At 39.7% G+C, this 21,820-nt stretch overlaps 1 protein-coding gene across 6 annotated transcripts in view; it reads right to left on the bottom strand.

Moving 5' to 3' along the window:
- The window catches only part of PWWP2A (PWWP domain containing 2A), a 43,006-nt gene extending 21,833 nt beyond the window's left edge, over positions 1 to 21,173 (bottom strand). For 4 of the 6 annotated variants that reach the window (XR_004962007.1, XM_036281663.1, XM_036281661.1 and 1 more), the window contains exons 1-2: positions 20,549 to 21,144; positions 1,761 to 2,725 (exon numbers count right to left, since the gene is read on the bottom strand). Coding sequence is in view for 5 of the 6 variants with exons in the window: in XM_036281663.1 (XP_036137556.1) it covers positions 1,761 to 2,725; positions 20,549 to 21,117 (1,534 nt within the window). In the remaining variant the exon portion in view is untranslated. Of the gene's footprint in view, positions 1 to 1,030; positions 2,726 to 14,120; positions 14,173 to 14,939; positions 15,011 to 20,548 lie in introns of all 6 variants that reach the window. The other 2 variants (XM_036281665.1, XM_036281660.1) reach the window with 2 other exon arrangements.
- Positions 21,174 to 21,820: the final 647 nt, after the last annotated feature.

Here is a 21,820-nt window from a genome sequence, read left to right as displayed (position 1 = left end):
TGAAATTTTCAAAGCTTTTTGAGAAACACACACAAATAATTTGGATTTAGTCGATTTTATTTACAGCTTGTTTTTTTACATTTCAGAGCATTACACAATTACATTTTCTCATTTTCTGACCTGCAAACAGATACCTAAAACGGAAATATTTTTTTAAATTATCAAATTAGGTACATCCAAAATGCAACAATTACACATACGACAATTTCACAAAGTGTAATTCATCAGGAAGTATCCTAAAAATTTAGGAACAACCAGTCAGGAGAAATCTGACCAAATTTAGCAACCAACTATTTACATATCCAAAGACAAACAAACCTATCTGAACTCCCAAACCAGAAGTTTGAAAGTTTTTGTTAAATCCCCAATGAACAAAGGAGAGAGTGATGATTCAAACCTAGCCAGCTTTGACAGTCTTAATCCCAAAAACTGGGCTATTTCCCCAGTCTGCAACTGAATAGCAAGCATCTCAGTTTGTCAAACACTTAAGTATCAAGCTCTTGCATCTTTATGCACACAGAAAGGTTGTGTGTTTAATTAAAAAAACAAGTAGTCATTAAATATCCACACTATTCCCCCTTGCTCACCAGCCCTTACTGCAATCCCAAATATGCAACCTGTGTCACATAGTGACAGGCTATATTATATTTATATACAGTATGTATGTATATACACACACACGTACGTGTATATATACACACACATACACACAGTACTAGGTACAAATGGCAATTAATAGTCCCTGCAAAAATTCATTTTCAGTTGAGGCTATGGCTCCTATGCCTTGGGATGGTTTGACTTCAAAACTTAAAAATACTGCTAAAATCTCACTTCCTTAAGACAAAATTTGATTGCTTGTTCAGTTAAGCTTCTGTCTAAAAATGGCTATAAGGTAAGTTTTTACTTTAAAAAAAGCAGCAGCCAAGTGCAATTTCTCTCTCCAATTTGACCAGGCTAAATATTTCGTAGAAGTTAACTCCTTCCTAGCTACACTAGAAAATCTGTGGTGCCTTACATGGTTCTTGCCTACCTTACTGTCCACGTTCACGTTTCAAACTGTGTCAACAGAGCCCGTACTTCAGGGGTCAGCTGCTTGGCAGCCTTAGCTGCCTCTGTGATAGCCTTGCGATACAGGCCCTTTCTCTTCTTATTAAAGCGTGACTGGAAGTTTTCTAAAAAGGGGGACAGTTGTGAAAGAGCAAGGAAAGATGTTGTTGGAGACCCGAACCATGAAATACGGGCCTCCTGTCGAACTAAGAGGCCATTATCTTTCCGGCTCACAGTTATAGTAAGAATACGGGCTGGCCACCAAGGGAAGCCATATATCTTGGCCCAAACAATGTCCCCTACACATATGGTCCTGCCATCTGGTGTGATGCATTTAGAGACGTTTTTGGAAAAAACTTTCATTTTCAAGGAATTACTGAGCTTTTTCTCTTCCTTTGAAGAGGAGGATGTGGAGGTGGTGGAAGGTGCATGCATACTGCCTGGAGGAAAATCAAAGCTTTCAGAACTACACTCAGAGTTGGAGGATTTCAAATCATCTGTGCTATCAATGCTACACACTGAAGCACTGGAAGAGTCAGATTTCTTTTGATTTAGGGTCATGTAAACAGAGATATTGCTTTTGCTGCCCTTTTTGCCCAGTGTCTGTGGTTCATCCTGCTCACCAGGCACAAGCACTTCCTTTGTGTCCTGAACCTCACTGTGGGCCTCTTCAGGGCCTTTTGAGGGACTCTGATTTTCTGAAGGGGCCTCACCTGCTGAGCGGGTAGAGGTGCAACGAGACTGGGGCTTGGATGCCAGCTTGCCACTCCGCATTTTCTCAAGTCCTGTCTTCAGTGAAGAGTCATTTTCTTCATTCCTGTACCTTTGTGGTTTTAAACGAACCCGGGGTGGAAGGGAACCTGAGCTAGGATTCTGATAGCGACGTGTGAAATGGACTTTTGAATGTACATTTTTGGACGCAGAGGTTTCACTTTGCTTCTTTTGTGCCTTTTCTTTGGCAATTTTCAACACTTCCCGAGCTTTTGCATGATCCATGTTCTTACTCTGGAGCACTTTCTTAGTACTTAACTGAGCTTTTGATGTATTCGCCTGAGCAGAAACTTTGACTACTCTGCCTCTGCTGTGAGCAATATTTGAAACCTTAACCACAGCATTTCGTTTCTGGCTTTCATTTTGGTTTTTCCCATCCACTTTATGGTCAGTTTTCAGTTTTTTGTTCACAGTAGTTATACTTTCATTTCTCCGTTTTTTATCTTCATATTTAGAAGAGTCACTTGCACTACTACCTTTTCTAATTTCCTTTTTTTCAGCAACAACACTGTTTTTACATTTGTCACACAGGACTTGCCTGGGTCGTAGTTTAATAGCATTCATTATTGAAGTAGGTTCTTCCCTGTACATTTTTCGTTTGGGTCGCTTAATTTTCCGAGGAGGAGGCTGAGGTATTGACTGGTTATATGTGTCCCTGATAAACAAAGGGGGAGGATAAGGTGCTCCTTCGTGGAAGAGTGGTGGTGGTTTGGAAGTCCACAGGCTTTCGGCCAAGCTTGGCTCGGGTGGCGGGACAAGAGAAGGGTCATCGGCAACAGCACCATTCACTTCACACTTGACTTCTGTCCCTTCTTGGAATGTATTACTTTGGAGCTGCATGGCTTCAGGCTTATCCTTATATTCCCTTTTGGGAAATACTGTCACAGGGATCCCATGGGGCCCAAACCTTTAAAAGAAATGAAAGAAAAAGGAAGCCATTATTGTTAATGGCTATAATACAATTTCTTAAACCATACCTAATATTTATTTGCATGACCTTTCCTGAAAATTATTTCATATCAAAGAACAAAAACAAAAACCCACTGACCACCTCCCCCGCAAAATCCCAAAGCCCTCCATATTTTATAGGTCCCACATTTTAGGTTAAAACAGAAATACTCAAATGGTCACTTTTATGCAATGCCAGGATAGCTGAACTTACTTAGAATAGACCTTTCTGGTCTTGAATCAGAAAGGACACCAGATACCTTAATATTAAACATCTGATTTACATTTGCTAAACTATACATAACACTACCAAGCAAATACAGTTATAAATTTGTGATATATATATTCCTCTGATTAGAATAGCTTTCAAAAGCTTCACAAAAAAAAATTCAGCCTTAGCGACCCAAAAAGTATTGAATCAGTAAAATCCCAGCTCTCCTAATCACTAAAGTTTCAAAAATAGTTGCCCCTTTACTCTTGCATACCAATGTGTAAGCCTTTCAGCACACCACTTCCCCACAAAAATGCTAGAATTTCAGATAGTCAAAATACCTCAAAAGCAGACAGATACAGTTGTGGGTTTCTAACTTTTTAAAATCACATCACACATGAAGAAATACAGGGTGGCGCAAAGGTTTATTCTTGTATTATTATTGTATTTTCCATACAAACAACTATAAACCCACTTTTGCTCCACCCTCTATTTTCATATAACAATCCAGTAAAAACACTTTATATACACTTGCTTACATCTATACATACATAAATACACACCCTTAAGCAAAAGTTTCACTTACTACTTAACCTTAGGTAGTACACAATGATAATTTTTTTCTACTCTAGTCTATTTGTTTTAAGGCTAGTCAGACACATCAAATAGATTTCAAAACTCCTTACGGGTCCAGACCCAGTTTGCAAAGCAATGGCAATGAACACAAATCTTTATACTATTCTTGGTTTCTAATCAAACAGGGTCAATAACTTTGTTTCTTATGTAGAATTAGAAATAACTGTGTCTTGTCCAGCAGGTGTGGCTCAGTGGTTGAGTGTTGACCCATGCAGCAAGAGGTCATCATCGGTCGATTCCCAGTCAGGGCACATTCCAGGGTTGTGGGCCCAATCCCCAGTGGGAGGCATGCAGGAGGTGGCCAATCGATGTTCGCTTTCATTGATGTTTCTCTCTCTCTCTCTCTCTTCCTCTCTCTCTAAAATCAATAAAGGAAAAAAAATTTTTAAAAAAAGAAATAACTGTGGCATAATCTGCCTGGGCTAAACATCGAGAACCCTTAAACTAAACATGCTATACTCAGATTCCTGCACATCAAAATAAGTCACACTACCAAATAATTTCATCATATACATGTTACCATGTTCATTTTAAACACTATTTGAGTCAAACAGCATTAAACACAATACAATGATAATGCCAATCCTTTAAGGCAGAGGTGCTTAGAACCCAAGAAATTACCTTCAGGTAGTCAGACAGAACCAGGTATTAGATGCAAATGTTTTGTATATGTCTGTGTTTCTGGAGAATGAGTCGTTGGTTCTCAGATTCTCTATAAAATGTCCTTATGCCCCCAACCCCACAAATTGTTCAGAATACCTTTGTTGAGAGAAATCCTTGACATTAGGTACCTTAGGGCTAGGCTGTAGACACATCTAAGATGGGGCAAGGATACAGGAAGAGCCAACACCACCAGGATATGCGATCTAACAAGTAAATAGTTTTCTTCCTAAAGTCTTATTAGCTTGGCTACCTCCCACAAACCAACAACTTAACAGCAAGTACTTAGAAACCACAAAAGAGGAGGAAAGCCTTTTTTACCTAAGGAGGGGCAAGTTTGGGTCTGGGCTAGTCCACAAAGGAAGCACCCTTTCTCACTATTATCAAACTTTGCAAATAATGGCTTTTTATTCTATCATAGCAATCGGTACCTAAGTGTTTGCTTCCTGACTACTTAACTGCAAGGCCTTTTCCTATACAGTCGTCCCTCGCCACTTCGCGCTGGGACTTCCATGGCTTCACTCTATCGCGGTGTTTTCAAAAATATTCATTAAAAAGTTGATGGAGACAGTGAAAATGATACAGCATGTGCTCGGTTGTCTGAGTCAATTATATACCCCTGTATTACAATTAAAATTAAAATTACTGCACGTATGGACTGTAGGCCTATGTATTCGAGCACCCCAGGAATCCTTCAGCGCCAGGTGCAACTGCTAGAGGCTGGAACGGATTAACCGCAATAAATGAGGGACGGCTGTATATAGGTGTGCTCAGTAACCACTTTTTAAAGATGACTAGACAGAGGAGAGGTGATTTTTGTGTTTAAATGTAGAGCTATGTAAAACAATACAACTTATCTGAGGTATGACCACTCTTAGTATTAACAATAAAAGTTTCTAACTCATAAGAAGCCATCATTTTACCCTGGCCAGGTAGCTCTGTTGGTTAGAGCACTGTCCCACTTTGCCAAGGTTGTGGGTTCGATCCCTGGGCAGGGCATATACAAGAATTGATCAATGAATGCATAAATAAGTGGAACAAAAAGATGTCTGCATCCGTCTCCTCTCTCTCCTCCCCTTCCTCTCTAAAAAGCAATAAAAAAAAAAATTTAAAGCCATCATTTTGTCCCCATTACAGTTTCACACGTTTCCATAGCTGAACAAATTTCCTTCCCTTTTTTAGGAATAACTAAACCATAATCATGTTGACAGTTGACGAAGTTTCACAGCTGTCTCTTATCAACCTTGTGTTCTCAGGCATTACTAAACCTCTCCAAATTCAGTTTTCTCATGTGTGAAATGGATTAACACTGTTTCCTACCTTAAGGATTCAGATCAATAAATGTTAGCCTTTTTTTTTTTTTTTTGCTAAAACTTACTTCATTTAAGTAATTTGACCTTATTTTCAACTAAAAATTAACTAGAGTTTAGGATCTTTTCTATATCTTTAATTTATAATCTCAATGTGAGGATGATTCAGCCAATTAGCAAAGTTGTTTATATCAAATAAGCTGTGGAATCTGGTGTGTTTACCCTAATGGAGTTTAATAAGAACATTAATTTCTCATCTAGGATGGTTTTTCCCTTGCCTTTCCCTCTGAAGCAGATAAAATACAAACATTAAATGTTTTCAACAACGTAGGGATCACTTAATTGTGTAATGAAATTGCCAGCACCAAAAGAAAAAGGAAAAAATAAGTACAAACTGGTGGATGATTGGAAAAAGCAGAAAAATGGTTTTAAATAATAGTAAGATTTCCTCAAAGGAGCAGGAAAAGGGTATCAACGCCCATCTCAGTAACATGCTATCGCCCCACATGGAGAATGCTTTATGCCATGGCAGTGTTTCAAATTGAGGGTGGAGATGTTGGCTGTAAAATCAAATCTGAGGATTGCCAACAGTGATTAAAATAAATTTAAAAATCAGTGTAGCCCTGGCCGGTCTGACTCAGCGGTTAGAGCATCAGCCTGAGGTCCAGAGAGACCCGGGTTTGGTTCCCGCTAAGGGCGCGTACCTCGGTTGCAGTTTGTCCCCGGCCCTGGTTGGGTCGTGAGGGTGGCAACCACTCGATGTGTCCCATTCACGTCGATGTTTCTCTCTCTTCCTCCCACTCTAACTGAACAAAATATCCAAAAAAATGTCCTCGAGTGAGGATTGAAAAAAAAAAAAAAAATCAGTGTAAATATATGTAACAATAATGAAACTGTTTCATATATGGATTCCTATGCATGTAAAATGTATTTGTAACTATACTCAAAAGTTTGAAAGCTACTAACCTATAAAACTAACCTTGAGCCCTGGCTGGGTGGTCAATTGGTTAGAGCATCACCTTGATACACCAAGATCTGGGGTTCGATCCTGGGTCAAGGCATATATAAGAATCAAGCAATGAATTCTGTGAGTGAGACAAGTCAATGTTTCTCTCTCTCTCTCTCAAATCAATAAATAAAATTTTAAAAGAAACAAACTGTATCCTTTTTAAGAATATAAAGTAGCCACAAAACGATAGTGTCATAAAATCTTCAAATCTAATTCCTCAAGTGTAGTCTGTGAAAATCTGCAACACAATACTCTTTGGTGTTTGAAAATGGAGATGTATTAATACTTTAGTGACTCATTCTACCCTTACCCATTTTCAGTCTTTAACTACCCAAAAAGTTTAAAAGGAAAATTATTCAGGTATTTTGACTTAAATAAAAATAGTTTCTGGGGAAAACCAGATGAATTGTACAAGAGACCTCTCTACGATCTTCACAACTTCCTGTGAACCTATAAAAAGTTTTAAATATAGCTGTCTTCTTAATAATGTAGGAGTAATGAGTGCCAAAATTTTGAGGAAGGAGAATACTTGGGCTTAACAGTTATTTTGTGTCAAGGCAAGAGAAAACCACTATGAAAAAGAATCCTCAGCTTCAAAATGTGACTACTATTAGAAAGTAGAACATTTTGTATTTTTTGGGTTCCACTTTAGATATATGAATTTATTGATGATTCTAGCTTTGACTAAATGAAAACTTTACTTGTCTACTGATAAGCTTTTACAAAATTAGGCTATTTGCTCAAGATTTCTGGCATTACCAATCAATCCTATACATAAATATGCATCACTTCTGGGAGTGAAGCTCATTACCATCATCCAAATTCCCTTTCCAAAGGAATACCTCAAACAAAACTAAAAATGTTACCAACTACTCAGTTTTTTAAAAAGCCAGACATATTGACAATTCCTTATTCTGAAAGTGTTTTTAAATGCTGATATATAGTGTTAATCAGCTTTAACTTCATGGCAACCTCAAGAAACTCATCTCTGACCTAGGGTTATATTCTTTTCCTTCCTGTTTATAACAGTTTAATAGTTTAACAGCATTAAACTATAGTATTTAATAGCTTACAAGAGTTTAATAGTATTATTCACAACAGCCAAAAAGACAGAAATAGCCCAAGTACCCAGTGAGGACAAAAGGATAAACCAAATGTGATATATACATATGCATTATTCAGCCTTAAAGAGGAAATCCTGTTATATGATACAACATGGATGAACCTTTGGAACATTTTGCTAAGTGAAATAAGTCCATCACAAAAAAACAGATAACTAATTCCACTTAAAGTATCTAAAATAGACAAATTCACAGAATGAGAAAAGTAGAATGATGGCTGCCAGGGGCTGGAGGAGGGGGAAAATAGGGAGCTATTTAATGGGTCTAGTTTTAGGTTTGCAAAATGGAAAAGATTCTGGAGATCGGTTTCACAATAATGTGAATATACTTAACATTTACCGAACTATACACTTAAAATGGTTAAAACTTTATGTGTTTAACACAATATATTTTTTTTTTGTTACAGATGTTTCTCCTTTTTTACTCCATTGATACCCTCCTCCCCATCCCCCCCACCCCGTCCCCAGCGTTGTTGTCCATGTCCATTGGTTATGCAACACAACATTTTTTAAAAATTGTGTAGCTACCTAATGTAGAGGGGAAAGTTTGATAAAAAGCAATATATTTTTGTGGTAGTAAAGGAATTATTTGTGCAAGTAATAGTCACTATACTGGGGAATAACGGGACAATACCCCGACCTGAGGGAGAATCCAAGTGAACATCAGCAATGAGAAAATGATGGTCACGTGCCTGCAGATGAGGTACCCTGAGAACACAACGTTGTCTGAACCTGAATCCCTCATAAACAAATATCAGACAAACCTCAAATGAGGAACCGTCCCTAGTACGTATGCTCTATTTTATACTGCAACTAGATGCAATATGTGATCATTTACTAGAGGAGGGAAAAGCTTTCTTTATAGGACATTATTGGAAAAACTGACAAAATAATGAAATATGGGCTGCAAATTAGATAAAATTAAATGCTTCCTGAATTTGAAAACTTTATTGTGGTTACGTATGAGGATATCTTTGATCTTAGGAAATAAATGCTCAAGTATTAAGGGTTGTAAAGGAGGATGCAACCTACTTTCAAAGAGGTCAAGGAAAAATGTTTATAAAGAACGATAAAGCAAATGTGGCAAAATGTTAAAAATTAGTGAATCTTGATGAAGTTTATATTTGAAATGATTTCAAAGTAAAATATTTAAAAATTGAGTTTTAAAAAGGTATAATCTTAAATTTAGTTGACCTTAGTTCCATCAAACATTTAAGCATATTAAAAAAATCTGTCCTATTTTAAGCATAAATGCCAGCAAACCCACCTTACCTGAAGTACCAAAAAGCACAAAATCTATATTCAAATATAAGCATGACAATTATAGTCAGATAGTAAAAAACCAGGACCCAGCCTTAGGACCCAACTTCAGTAGATGAGACTAAAGTATAATGCTAGTCATTGCCAAGAGGCTACAAATTTCAGAGGAAAAGAAATCACTGTGGAATCGTGATCAGGCAGTGGGCTTTGCAAGAAATGGACTACACCTAGAAGTGCCAAAGCTGGTTCGGTGAAGAGTGGTTACCTATTTTAGAATGTTGGTAACCAATTAAGCTAGTTTAATAAAGTAAAACGCTCAGCAAGTGGGTGAAAGCCAAGAGGACCAGAGGATCCCAGGAATCACCAGTTAACAGCATGATTCCCTCCCCCATAGGAGACAGTCAAGGATTCAGAGGCTTAAATAAGCAATAAAAGAAAGCTAATCCAGGGGATGGGGAGGAGGGTATCAATGGGGAAAAAAGGAGAAACATCTGTAACAAAAATAAATTAATTAAAAAAGAATATATAAAAATAAATAATTTTTTAAAAAAAAGAAAGTTAATCCATTTGGCAGAAAGAGGGTGTTATAAGGTTAGGTAAGTGTGGTGGATGAAGAATACTAGTCTCAACAAGACGAGGCCAGTGAAAGGACTGAAAGTGTTAAATTACTGTTAAAAACTTAAGCTCGGCTATACTAGTCTGGTCCCATTATTTAATAAGTAGAAAGAGCACAAAAAATTTCCTTTCTCTAACTTTGAAATGTGTCATTCATTTTTTATTTATTTTTTTTCCCGTGCTCCCTCTGCACATGCAAGGCCACTGACCACCCTGGTAGGTGAAGTTTTCATTTCTCCAGTGATGTAGGGGAGCAGGTGACCACTGTAGGCTGAGACATTCATTGAAGAACTCAGAGAAAGCATAGATTTGACTTGGATGCAGAAATATGAGCTAAATTTAAAGACAAAGGCAAGGAACTCTTGACAAGAGGGAAGTATGAGCAACTCCGTAGAGGCAGAGGAGGGCTGCAGCTGTTCGGACTGATAACAGTGAGCAATGTCCAGTGTACTCTATGGGCAATGCACAGCCAGTAAGACAAACTCCATACTCTCAGAGACTAGTTTGAGGAAAATAAGGAGGTCTGTCTGGCTGGAGTGGAAAAGTGAGGAGAGAGGTGGCAAGTAAGACTCAGCAGGTAGCCAGGGCAGGTTCCAGTGTCTTGTAGACCAACACAAAGTCTTTGAATTTTCTTCTGCGCTAGACTTTCCAATGGCTTTCCATCTGACTCACAAGGGCAATTTGTGGGTCTTCCATTATATAAAGATCCCTCTGGCTGAAGTCTGGGATCAAGGAGAAAAGGAACAGGTAACCAGGAACACTGGAGAAGCAGTCATCTTAACACAAATGTTTAGATACAGAAGCAGTAAGACCTGAAGCTGGAGAAAGAAGGCTGGGGCTGATCTTGGTTGCCACGCTGGCCAATTTGGGTTTTGACCTTCTGGCCATCAAAAGGTTGGAGGAGGGCAGCATACCAAACACATGACTCAGTGCTGAAATGTGTCATTCTTAAAGAGGAGCCCTTTTCAATTGTTTTAACAGCAACAGGATGCAGAGAGACCATAAGAACTCAATTTTCCTAATGAGACTTTAATTTTCTGTTCATGACAAAGCCCAAAATTTCCCCTCAAAGCCATCTGCCCCAGGGGTTAGTGGGAAGAAAAGACTGAGAAAAATCTCCCACCCTCCATTTGCAATTAACTCCTAGTCATCCTTCCTTATTGGATTTAAAGGGGAAAGTTATTCTTTGCCCGTATTACCTGAAGTTTTTACAGTATTACCTGAAGTTTTTACAGATTCTTTCAAGATATTTTAAAGATGCAAATCACACTGTAGCCCACAACACAACAGGATCTAGGTTGATTGGCTCTTCAAGCCAACCCATACTAAATGACTCTACTAGCTGTTATCATTCATCCTAGTAGCACTTCATAATAGTTAACACGCATACAGCACTATGTGGCATGCACTGTTCTAAATATGTATTCATTTACATTAATTCATAATTATCACAACCACCCTATTAAAGTACTACTATTATCCCCATTTTATAGTTCAAGGAATTAAAGAACAGAGAGGGTAAGTGATCTTCCCAAGACCACACAGCTAGTAAGCAGCAGAGCCAGATTATGAATCCAAGCAGTCATCCCAAAGTCAGGTCTTAACTACTGCCCCCTTCTCATTCTCTCCTCCACTCAGCTTCCCCACTAAGGGAGTAGAGCAGTTGCCCACATGTTCTTTTCAGAATCCCATGGATGTAGTCAGCCTTCAGAATTCATGATTTTTCTGGTTTGCAAAGGATAGTAGCACCCTATTATCAAGCATATTAATATTTCACTAGTGAGCCTGGCTGGTGTGGCTCAGTGGTTGAGAATCAACCCATGTACCAGGAGGTCATCAGTTTGATTCCCAGTCAGGGCACATGCTCAAGTTGTGGGCCAAATCCCCGGTGGGGGGCATGCAGGAGGGGGCCAACTGATGTTCTCTTCCCTCTCCCTTCCTTTTTCTCTAAAATCAATAAAGAAAAAAAAATTATTTAATATTTCACTAATGAAATGAAACACCATTCACACTAAATGGGACAAATAGAACCAATAGCTTCACATAATTTCAAGTTGTGATAGGTTTTTATCACCAAAAATATAACAAAAAGTTCAGTTTTCAGAGCTTTAGGATTTTGAAATTGTAGTTAAGTAACTTGATAGAATTGCCATCAGGATGAAAGAATATATAGGGACCACAGGACCTAGTACTCACACAGTAAGTAGGCACAATGTACAGGAATCATTACTATATCAAAATTAAAATGTAGATTTTATTAATTGTAAGGAAATGAATGGTGTTCTTAATTAAAAGCCCCATGTATTACAAGGGCAATCTGCAAGGACTATGGTACCCAAGTAGGTGAGAAGAGTGGATGATATAAGCATAAAAACAAAGCATACAGTCCAGCCGGTGTGGTTCAGTGGATGAGTGTCCACCCATGCACCAAGAGGTCACCAGTTCGATTCCTGATTGGGACACATGCCCAGTTTGTGGGCCCAATGCCCAGGTTGTGGGCCCAATCCCCAGTGGGGGGCATGCAGGAGACAGCCAGTCGATGGTCTCTCTCATCAATGTTTCTCTCTCCCTCTCCCTCTCACTTCTCTCTCTAAAATCAATAAAGAAAAAAATTTTTTTTAAAAAATCATTCACCAATTATGAACAAGAATACCAGGAAATATCTTTTTTAAATTAATGGGCAGGGGAGGGGCTGCATAAGTCTTATAAGAACATCTCTCTAACCATAAAAACTTACTCATATAGCTTTTAAAGGGGGGAGAAAAAGAGATTAAGCTAATAATTTAGATTTCAAGCTCCCAATCATTCTAACAATTCTCTTTAAAAACTTATCTTGATAACTAGGTTTGAAAATAAAAAGCAAAACCATAGATAAGGCCCTGGCCGGTTTGGCTCAGCGGTCAGAGCGTCGGCCTGCGGTCCAGAGATCTGGGTTCGGTTCCCACTAGGGGCGCGTACCTCGGTTGCAGTTGTCCCCAGCCCTAGATGGCTGGTGTGGGTAGCAACCACTCGATGTGTCCCTTTCATGTTGATGTTTCTCTCTCTCCCTCCCTTCCACTCTATCTGAACAAAAAAAGGAAAAATGTCCTCGGGTGAGGATAATAAATAAATAAGTAAATAAATAAAAATCTTAAAAAAATAAAACAAAGCTATAGATAGGAAACACGCTTTTTTTTTAAACAAAACTATTAATAACATCTGTATAGTGTTTAAATAATAATTGTTCAAATAGTTATAATAGTAAATTCTTTTAAAATAACCATCAAAAAATGATAATAGCCACAAAGTAGCAAAATATTTTTACAAGCAGACACATCTTGACTCACTTTTGTACATCACTTAGAGCAACATACTTGACATTTTCCCAGAAAATGAACACTGCTATAAAAGGACATTCTTAATTATTAATGTAAATACTCATCACAGTTTTCAAACACTTGAACAGAATGCCCTGGGTCCTGGTTCTAAGATACCATAAACAGTTTTAAGTTTCCATGTTTCCATTATAATTTCTATGTACTTTCAATATTTCTTTTGTTATTGTGTATTGTAAGGTCCACCACACAGGTTTAGTATTTCTCAATACTAAGGACTGCTTCTCCTCTCTCTCTCTCCCATCCTCACTCTCTAAAATCAATAAAAACATTTCCTTGAGTAAGAATTGTTTAAAAAGAAAAAAAAAAAAAAAAAAAAGGAAAATATATAGTAGCTATTATTACATAAAGTAAATAAAGCTTGGCAACCTTCTCAGATGTTGGGAATATGCAGAAAAGTGAAATCAAGTATTATAAAGGTGCAAGTTTTCAAAAGCTAAAAACCACTATGCTGCAGTAAACTGACTATATAAACTTGGTCCAAAGGGACAGAGGTGAAAATTACGGTCTAACAAAATTTCTAATGGACAACCAGATTTAAGAAGCTATTTACAAGTTTAATTACCAGTTTTGTAATAAGTATCTACATCTGCCACCCAAGTGGCCCATCCCCACATGTATTACTTCTTTGTAATTACATCCACTTGAAATTAACCTGTAACTTTTATTTTTTTATCCTCACCTGTGGACATTTTTCCATTTTTTTTGGTTCAGATAGAGGGGGAGGGAGAGAGAGGAAGAGAGAGAAACATCGACATGAAAGAGACACATCGAGTGGCTGCCACCCGCACGACCAACCAGGGTCGGGGACAAACTGCAACTGAGGTACACGCCCTTAGCAGGAAGGGAACCCGGGTCTCTCTGGACCGCAGGCTGACGCTCTAACTGCTGAGCCAAACCGGCCAAGGCTTAACTAGTAATTTTTAAAACAGGTTTAATAAATTTATCATTCTACTATTTTAGCAAAACAACCCCTCGCCCCCTAAAAAAATCTATTATCTCCAAATATGGTCTGAAAATCACCTGCAACAGAAATCACTTTGTCAAAAATGCAAATTGGTGGAGAGCAGCTCAGCTGTTTTGAGGCCCACCACCCAAAAGTGTTCAACAAAATCATTTTATATTAAATCCACCCAGAGTGTAACTTAAGCACACTCACTTTCTTGCAAGATCTGCCATTAGAGCAAACTCTATTCTTCTGGTAATGTGTGTGAATTAATTACGGAATTTAAGGAGCACAGGGACAATAATTACAAAGAAATAAGGATGCATTTTATAGGCACAAATAACCACTAAGGACATCTTTCATTTCTTTATCAATGTGAAAATAACTCAGCCATAACAGAGAAAATGAACACATTCTACACAACCTGTTTAAAAACCCCACACAGAAAAACTGATCTTAGGAAGATTCAACCCAGTTGTGTCGAGAGCACAGTACACAGTGAAGTATAGACTTATTTACACAAAAAAGGCTGAAAATTAACCTCATTAGAAATCCCAAGTCCAATAAAACACATCTTGCATAGTTTGTGTGTAACACATTTAGTTATATAAAACTCAGTTATAAAATTTAATACCAAGATGTTACAGGATTCTTTACACTCAGATTCAAACTAGGTTTTTAATGTCCAACAACTAATAACATCCCCCAAAAAATCATTTCAGTCCAACATGAAATGAAAGAGTTCACTCTCAATACAGTGTACACACACACACACACACACACACACACATTAGTATGGTAGGTAGTGAGTGTCATATAGCTGTCTGGGTCAGAAAGTGACTGGCACTTTCCTCTATGCTATTTTACTGTGTGAGGCCTTTATCAACACCTTGGGGATATAAGCAGAATAATCACCAAAAATATATAAGTGTTTTCAATATGTACAACTCAACACAATCATTCAAGCATACTACCTGAGGGCCTAAATTCTCAACCTGGACACTTAGCATAAGCTACTGGTACCACTACTCACTGCTTCACCAGAATGGCTGTATATTTTTCCCACCAAAAGTAGGGCTATTGCACCATACGTTTCATGGTCTCTGTAAAGAAAAAAAATCATTGTCTTGGTTTATATTTTCTTAAAAAACAAGTAAATTTTCTACTAATTGTTTTAAGAACTTAGTGAAATCTGAAGTTTCTAAAGAAATTACTTCAATTCTTTTTAATGCAACAGTATCCCACATACACACACACAAAATCCACATTTGTAAAATATCAATTCTGAAATACAACTAACTACAACTTTTAATAAGCATGTACCACAAAATTTAAATGCACAAGGGTTTTTAAGCATTAGCATTTAGTTCATGATTCCTTAATTTATATCAGGTCCAAAAAATGGGTATCAGAAAGATTTTTCAAGATTTCAAAGTGACTTTAAAATTATTTTTTAAAATATGGGGAACAATACTAAATAATTTAAATGATTCCTGTGTAGAAAGAAATCATAGGTTCCATGAAATACTGTCCCGTCAGGTATGGATTGAGAAGGCTGAGAAGACTCTTGCCTTTGTAGATAATCCTGACTGGTTAAATTTTTCTGTTTGGAATTACTAGAGTGGGAGGTGTGTTTAAGGGATAGGTCCAAAAGTTCGCCAGCAGGCAAGAGATAGATACCCATATCATTTCTAATGACTCAAAACAAGGCTTTCAAAAGAGGCCCTCATAGGACTGTGGCTGTTGTCTCTTCAATTTGCTCCTGAGGGAAAAGAACTATTTTTAAAATGTTATGGAAGAGCATCCAAGGAGATGCAATCGGAAAAAAATCCAGAATGTGGAAAATTCTACCAAATTATTATTTAACAAATAAACTGCAAGGGAATAAAAGTAATGGCAGAACTGCAGATGAAAACTTATGAAACTTATCAACTGCAATGTATAAACTTTACTTAGATCCTGATTTAAACAAAACAGGTTGACTGAGATGTTAATTTTGAGATGGATTTGTGAAATTTTAACCCTAACTGGATATATGATAGAAAGGAATTGCTGTTATTTTAGGTGTAGTAATAGCAGTACAGTTTCAATTTTTAAAGTCCTTATCTTTTTGGAGAGCTATACTGAAATATTTATGGTAAAGGGATATGTTTAGGATCTGCTTCAAAATAATCCAGTGGAGGTGAACATATGACAACACAAGTTTGACTAATGGTTGATAAATGTCAAAGCAAGGGTAATGTATACATGAAGGTTCATTTCCCACAATAAAAATTTTAGATTATGGTACAACCACTGTTTATTCTGGCTAAAATAATCATTAGGACAATTTAGCAACTTGAAGGAATGCTTATCATATAATGCTAACTGAAGAAACAAATGTACCTATGTCAAAATTTCAAAAGCATAACATTAAGGAAAAAAAGGTAATAGGAAAACCAAATTAAATTTGTGGGTTAGTTGATTATTTTTACCTGTAAGTATTACAGTATTGTCACTAGACATTGCCAATGAATTCAGCAGTAGGCAAGTAATTTAAACTACCTAAGAAGGCTGGGTATAAAACAGTGGAGGAGCCTGATAAATGAGAGGATGAATGCCTGGCTCACCTTAAAGACACTCAGTTTCAAATAAATACTATGATATATAATATCTGTTTTTACTAGATATTCAAATATCCTCACATGTAGGGTCCTTTATTGGCCAAAGCAACCTACTCTGAAGAATGAAAGGAGGAGAAAGTAACACTCAAACCAGGATGAGATAGGAAACCCAGACCAACTGGTCACCCTATTTATACATATATAGAGACCAAGGCATCGGGTTTGTTTGCTTGTTTGTGCTTAACTGAACTGCCTAAAGTCAAAAGTCTCTCAGAACTGGAGACTGGAGCCCAGAGAAGCACAGATTTGCCCAAAGGCACAGTATTAATTGGAGGCCAGTGCTAGAACCCAAATATTCTGAAACTGTCCAGATCGATCACTATTTAGTACCACTTTCTTTTCTTTCAGTTTTTTAAATTACATGTGTCCAGCTCCTTTTTTCCATAAAAAGATTCTCCTCAAAAAAAAATGTGTTTTCAATCACATAACTCTAGAAATAAGACAAAAAATAATAATACAATGACAGGAAAGGGAAGAATGTCAAATGCTTAACAAAAAAAGACTCTTAATCCATATGTATATGAAATACTTTACTCTAGGATCAAACAATTCCTACATGGTAAAAAACTCAACTTTTTAAACGACATTTCTGTACCATGCATATTAGAATAAAATAATAAAAGCAATAACTGGCCTTTTTCTTTAGACTAAAGAAAAGCACACATACATTGATGCACTTAGGTAGTCCACCAAAGGTTAATTTTTCCTGTCTTACTGAACAGGCAAGAACCAAAACTTCAGAGCCTACTCTGCATTCCAATATACAGCTAAGGACATGGGGAGCCTCCAGGCAGAAGGCTCCATGGCTATTAGCTGACTAAAGAATCTGCTTGGCTCTAATATCCACAGCATTTGATTACCCCATATTGCTACTGAAATCAAGATAAGCACTACATTTCAGAAATATGCAATTCTTGACTTACTAAAAAAAAAACTGGCAGCCCAGCCAGTGTAGCTCAGTGGTTGAGCATCGACCCATGCACCAAGAAGACACCGGTTCGATTCCCATTCGGGGCACATGCCCAGGTTGCAGGCCAAATACGAGGGGGGGGGGGGGGCGTGTTGGAGGCGGCCAACTGATGTTCTCTCTCATTGATGTTTCTCTCCCTCTTTCTCCCTAAAATCAATATAGAAAAAAAAATTTTTTTTGAAAAAACAAAATTTGCCAGTCCAACTAACTTTTTAACATGAAAGTAGAAGTGTAGGCTTTTTAGGTTCAGATCAACCTATATTTGAATCCTTACTTCGCCATTTATAAGCTAAGTGACTGGCCAAATTAAATGAACCTCAATTTCCTCCTATATAAATGAAAATACCAGGAATTCTAAAGACTTAATAAAGCAGGTGGCACAATGCCTGGTACATAATAGGCACTCAATAGGAAGCTCTTATTTTTACCTAAAGGTTTAACCCAATGGCCAATTCGAATCGGATACAAACTATTTTTAAAGCAACTAATGACTGTAGTCATGGTCTTGGTAGTCTATAAATTGTATCTCCTGGATCATTAGCTAACCCCAAAAGTATACATGAAAAGACTGCTATTGCCCTGGCCAGTGTGGCTCAGTTGGTTGGATGTCTTCCCAGGCACCAGGAGGTTGCAGGCTGGATTTGTGGACAAGGGCACATGCCTGGGTTCCAGGCTCTATCCCAGCTAGGGAGTGTGTAACAGTCAGCAGATGGATGTTTCATTCTCACACAGATGTTTCTCCCTCTCCCTTCCTCTCTCTCTAAAAACCAATGAACTGTTCTTAGAAAAAAAAAGTACACAATCAACGTAGCACATTACAAAATATACTTGGCAGTTCCATTTTCCAAATTATGTTAATATGATAAAAGGATACCAAACTAGTCAAGTCTTGGTCAAATAATTCCTTGAAGTGCTGAATTTTAAATACTCCTGTGTTTAATTCCCTCGCCACTTCTACAGTGGGTGCCTCCCATTAAGTTAATAGAAGGCAGGGACTGCCCTAGCTCGTGTACTCAGTTGGCTGAGCATTTTCCCACGCACGGAAAGGTTACCGGTTGGATTCCCAGTCAGGGCACATACCCAGGTTGTGGGTTGGATCCCAGGTCAGGGTGCATACAGGAGGCAACTAACTAATCGATGTTTCTCTCTCTTTCTCTCCCTCTCCCTTCTTCTCTAAAATCAACAAAAACATTTTTTTTAAAGGCAGAAACTGTGTCTCATACATATACAGGTATACCTCGAAGATACTGTAGTTCAGTTCCAGCTCATCTTAATAAATCAAGTATTATAATAAAGCCAGTCGTAATCTTTTCACTGGTAGAGGGTTTAGCCTTCAGTTTGTAAAAACAAAAAGCAAAACCTGTGAAGCACAATAAGGAGGAATACCTGGGAGGGTGTATACAAACAGATGTGCTCAATAAATAGTTGTTGAATGAAATGCTATTTCCCTTAATGGGTTTTTTAAAAATACTTTAATATTAACCTTTTATGTAAAAGGTTAATAAAAATAGCTTCCTCAACAAAAGAAACTGCTGTTTATAAGAAGCACTCTAGTAAAATAGACCAAAACTCAAAAAAAAAAAAAAAAAAATTGCAATTCTCCACCAAAGAAAATTTTTCAAAAAGTAAAACACCAACATATGAGCACTTCAAAACAGGACTGCACTATCCATTCCATTTCCAGAAATAACTTACCTTTTTGCACCTTCCTTTTGCAGATTTGAAATCCAGATTCTCACACAATCACAGGCCTTCACTTCTGTTTGATTCAATAGCATACACACTACTGAGTCTCTTTTCCCTTTCATTATTAAATACATCAGTAGAAAGCACACTAGTCTTATTCTGCTTTCTAACTATGAAAACCAAAGTTCAAAAGTCCTAAGTCAAAATTCTCAAAAAAAAAAAAAAATTAAACGACGTGCAGAAATAATTGTAAAGGCTCCCCATTTTCCCCCATCAAAATCATACTTCGAAATGTTATTTTAAATAACAAATGTTCCCCAAATGGGAAAGCACTCTTGTGCGTTGGCGGGAGGGGGCAAGAAGTTAAAAGTAACACATAGTAAAACTAGCTACTTCCAAACAGGTGAGCTACCATCAGAGTGTGTGCTGTTGCAGTAAACAGAATGGAGAGCCGTGAATGGGAGTCTGCACTTCATATCTGCAAAAGAAGAGTAAAAAGGTTAACTCGACTCTAGACTTAGACTATTTCTTCTTCACCTATATAAGCGATGCTCATAAACATTTTAAGTCAAATGTGCTGGTTAACACAGAGGTCTGTGGGTGACCTCAACCTCTTTGTCCTTAATACATCAATTTAAACTATATCTACAGTATTGGAAGTCCGTATTCGAACACTTTTATACCACCCCAATCTTGACATTCAAGGTTTTCTAAAAATTCGATCTCCTTTAGGCTTTCCTTAAAATTATCATCATAATTAGCCAAATATGTTCCCTGTTGAACAGTTACCTAAGGAGGATGAGTTCTAACAGTAAGAAAACCCGTCAAAAGGCTCATTTTAAATAAACGTTCTTCTCCTACACGGAGTGACAGGTACCCTTTTGGGAACCCCAATGCGCACACCCCTTTCTGCAGCCTTATTCCAGTGAAAGGTTAATCCGAGAACAGAAGTGCCTCACAAGCAGGCTCCCCGGCCCAGCACCCCGTTCTCCGCAGAAATCCCTGGCATTTTGCATGAACGCCCCCTACCCCCGCCCCGGGGTGGCTGAGCCGCGCGGAGACCAGGGTGGGGGCTGGGAGCCGGGTCCCGTCGGCGCCCGCGACCACACCTGGCGGCACACCTGCCCTCGCAGGCGCTCACCTGGGCCGGGCCGCCCTCTCCCGGCCTCGCGCCCTGCCCCACGGAGCGCGCCACGCGGGACCCGAGGCGGCGCGGGCGGCGGGGTGCCGGGCGGCGGGCGGGGGCAGGGGCCGCCCTGGCTGACACCCTCCCTGGGGACCGAGCGGACCGGCGCCCAGGGCGGGCTGGGTGGGCGCGATACCTTTTGGACAGATCCATGAGGACCCCGGAGAAGAGCTTCTCCCCAAGGCGGAACGACACGACGAGCGCGTCCTCGATGATGTGGTCCAGCGTGACCCGCACCTCCGAGCCGGGGATGAGTTGCGACACGGCGGAGTCCCCGCCCGCCGGCGGCACGAGCGTCGGGGCTGCGGGCTGGGGCAGCGGCGGCTCCTGGCGCTCCTCGGGGGCCGGGGGCTGCTCGGGCGGCGGTGCCGGAGAAGGGAGGCCGGGCCCCTCCTGAGGCGCGGCTGCCGCCGGCTCCACCACCCGGGCGGGCAGCTTCTCCTCAGCCTCCAGCTCCGGCCCCGCCGCCTCTGGGCTGCGGGCGAGCTCCCGCGGAGGCGAGAGCGACGGCTCGTCGGCCTGAGGAGAGGACGGCTGCCTGTCGGCCTCGCCGTCCGGCACAGATGCTTCAGTGGCCGTGACCGGGAGGGTGTCAGTACCGGCCTCGCTGCCGGGGATGGGCTCCATCTCCGGCTCGGCCTCGCCGGCGCCCCCCTCCCCGGGGGACGCTGCAGTCGCTGCCGCCTCTGCAGCCACGGCCGCCATTTTCTTCCTGGCTTCTCCCTCCTCCAACTCCGGTTGCAGCGGCGGTGGCGGCAGCGCTGCTTAGTTCCCTGGGCCTTCCCCTCCCTCCCGCGAAGTTTCGTCCCGCCCTTTCACTGATGCTCGTTATTGGCACCGCGCCATTGGTTCCGTCCTACTCTCTTCCCTCACTTGTGATATTCCATTGGCCAGATCCGGACGTCTATTATCTAGTCAGTCCATCCCTCCCATGCAGAGTAGGAACTTCTCATTGGCCGGAGGGGTTGTCAAATGTCGAATCGTAGTGGGGGGGCGGGCTCAAAGTGGGCGGGGAAAGTAAAAAGCTGAACTATATACATATCGTGTCTTTCTATTGGCTAGAAGAGGAAATAAAATATTATGGTTGGCCTACGCTCCTGCCCGTTATCAGCCAGGCTTTCAAAGGTGGGAGAAAGGAGGGAATCACGTGGCGTGCCAGTTCTTTCAAAGGCGACCGATGGGGTGGAGTAACAAGCGAATGACGGAGGGGAACTGCTTCCCAAGAATCCGTGCGCAGAGGTCCTTAGAATAAATGTTATTTCTAGGCGCGGACCTGCCTGCGGCCGCTTGTGGGCACGACAAGTTTCCTTGGAGAGGACAACTAAAGTTTGAAAATAATTCTACAAACACTTTTTAAGTCCCTGCTATGCTAGACACTGTGCTAGGTGCTGGGGATAAAATGATGTGC

Source organism: Molossus molossus, unplaced genomic scaffold, assembly GCF_014108415.1.
Source record: "Molossus molossus isolate mMolMol1 unplaced genomic scaffold, mMolMol1.p scaffold_m16_p_4, whole genome shotgun sequence".
Taxonomy (NCBI): domain Eukaryota; kingdom Metazoa; phylum Chordata; class Mammalia; order Chiroptera; family Molossidae; genus Molossus; species Molossus molossus.
Note: the sequence above shows the minus strand (reverse complement) of the source record. Positions and strands in the feature narration are given on the sequence as shown.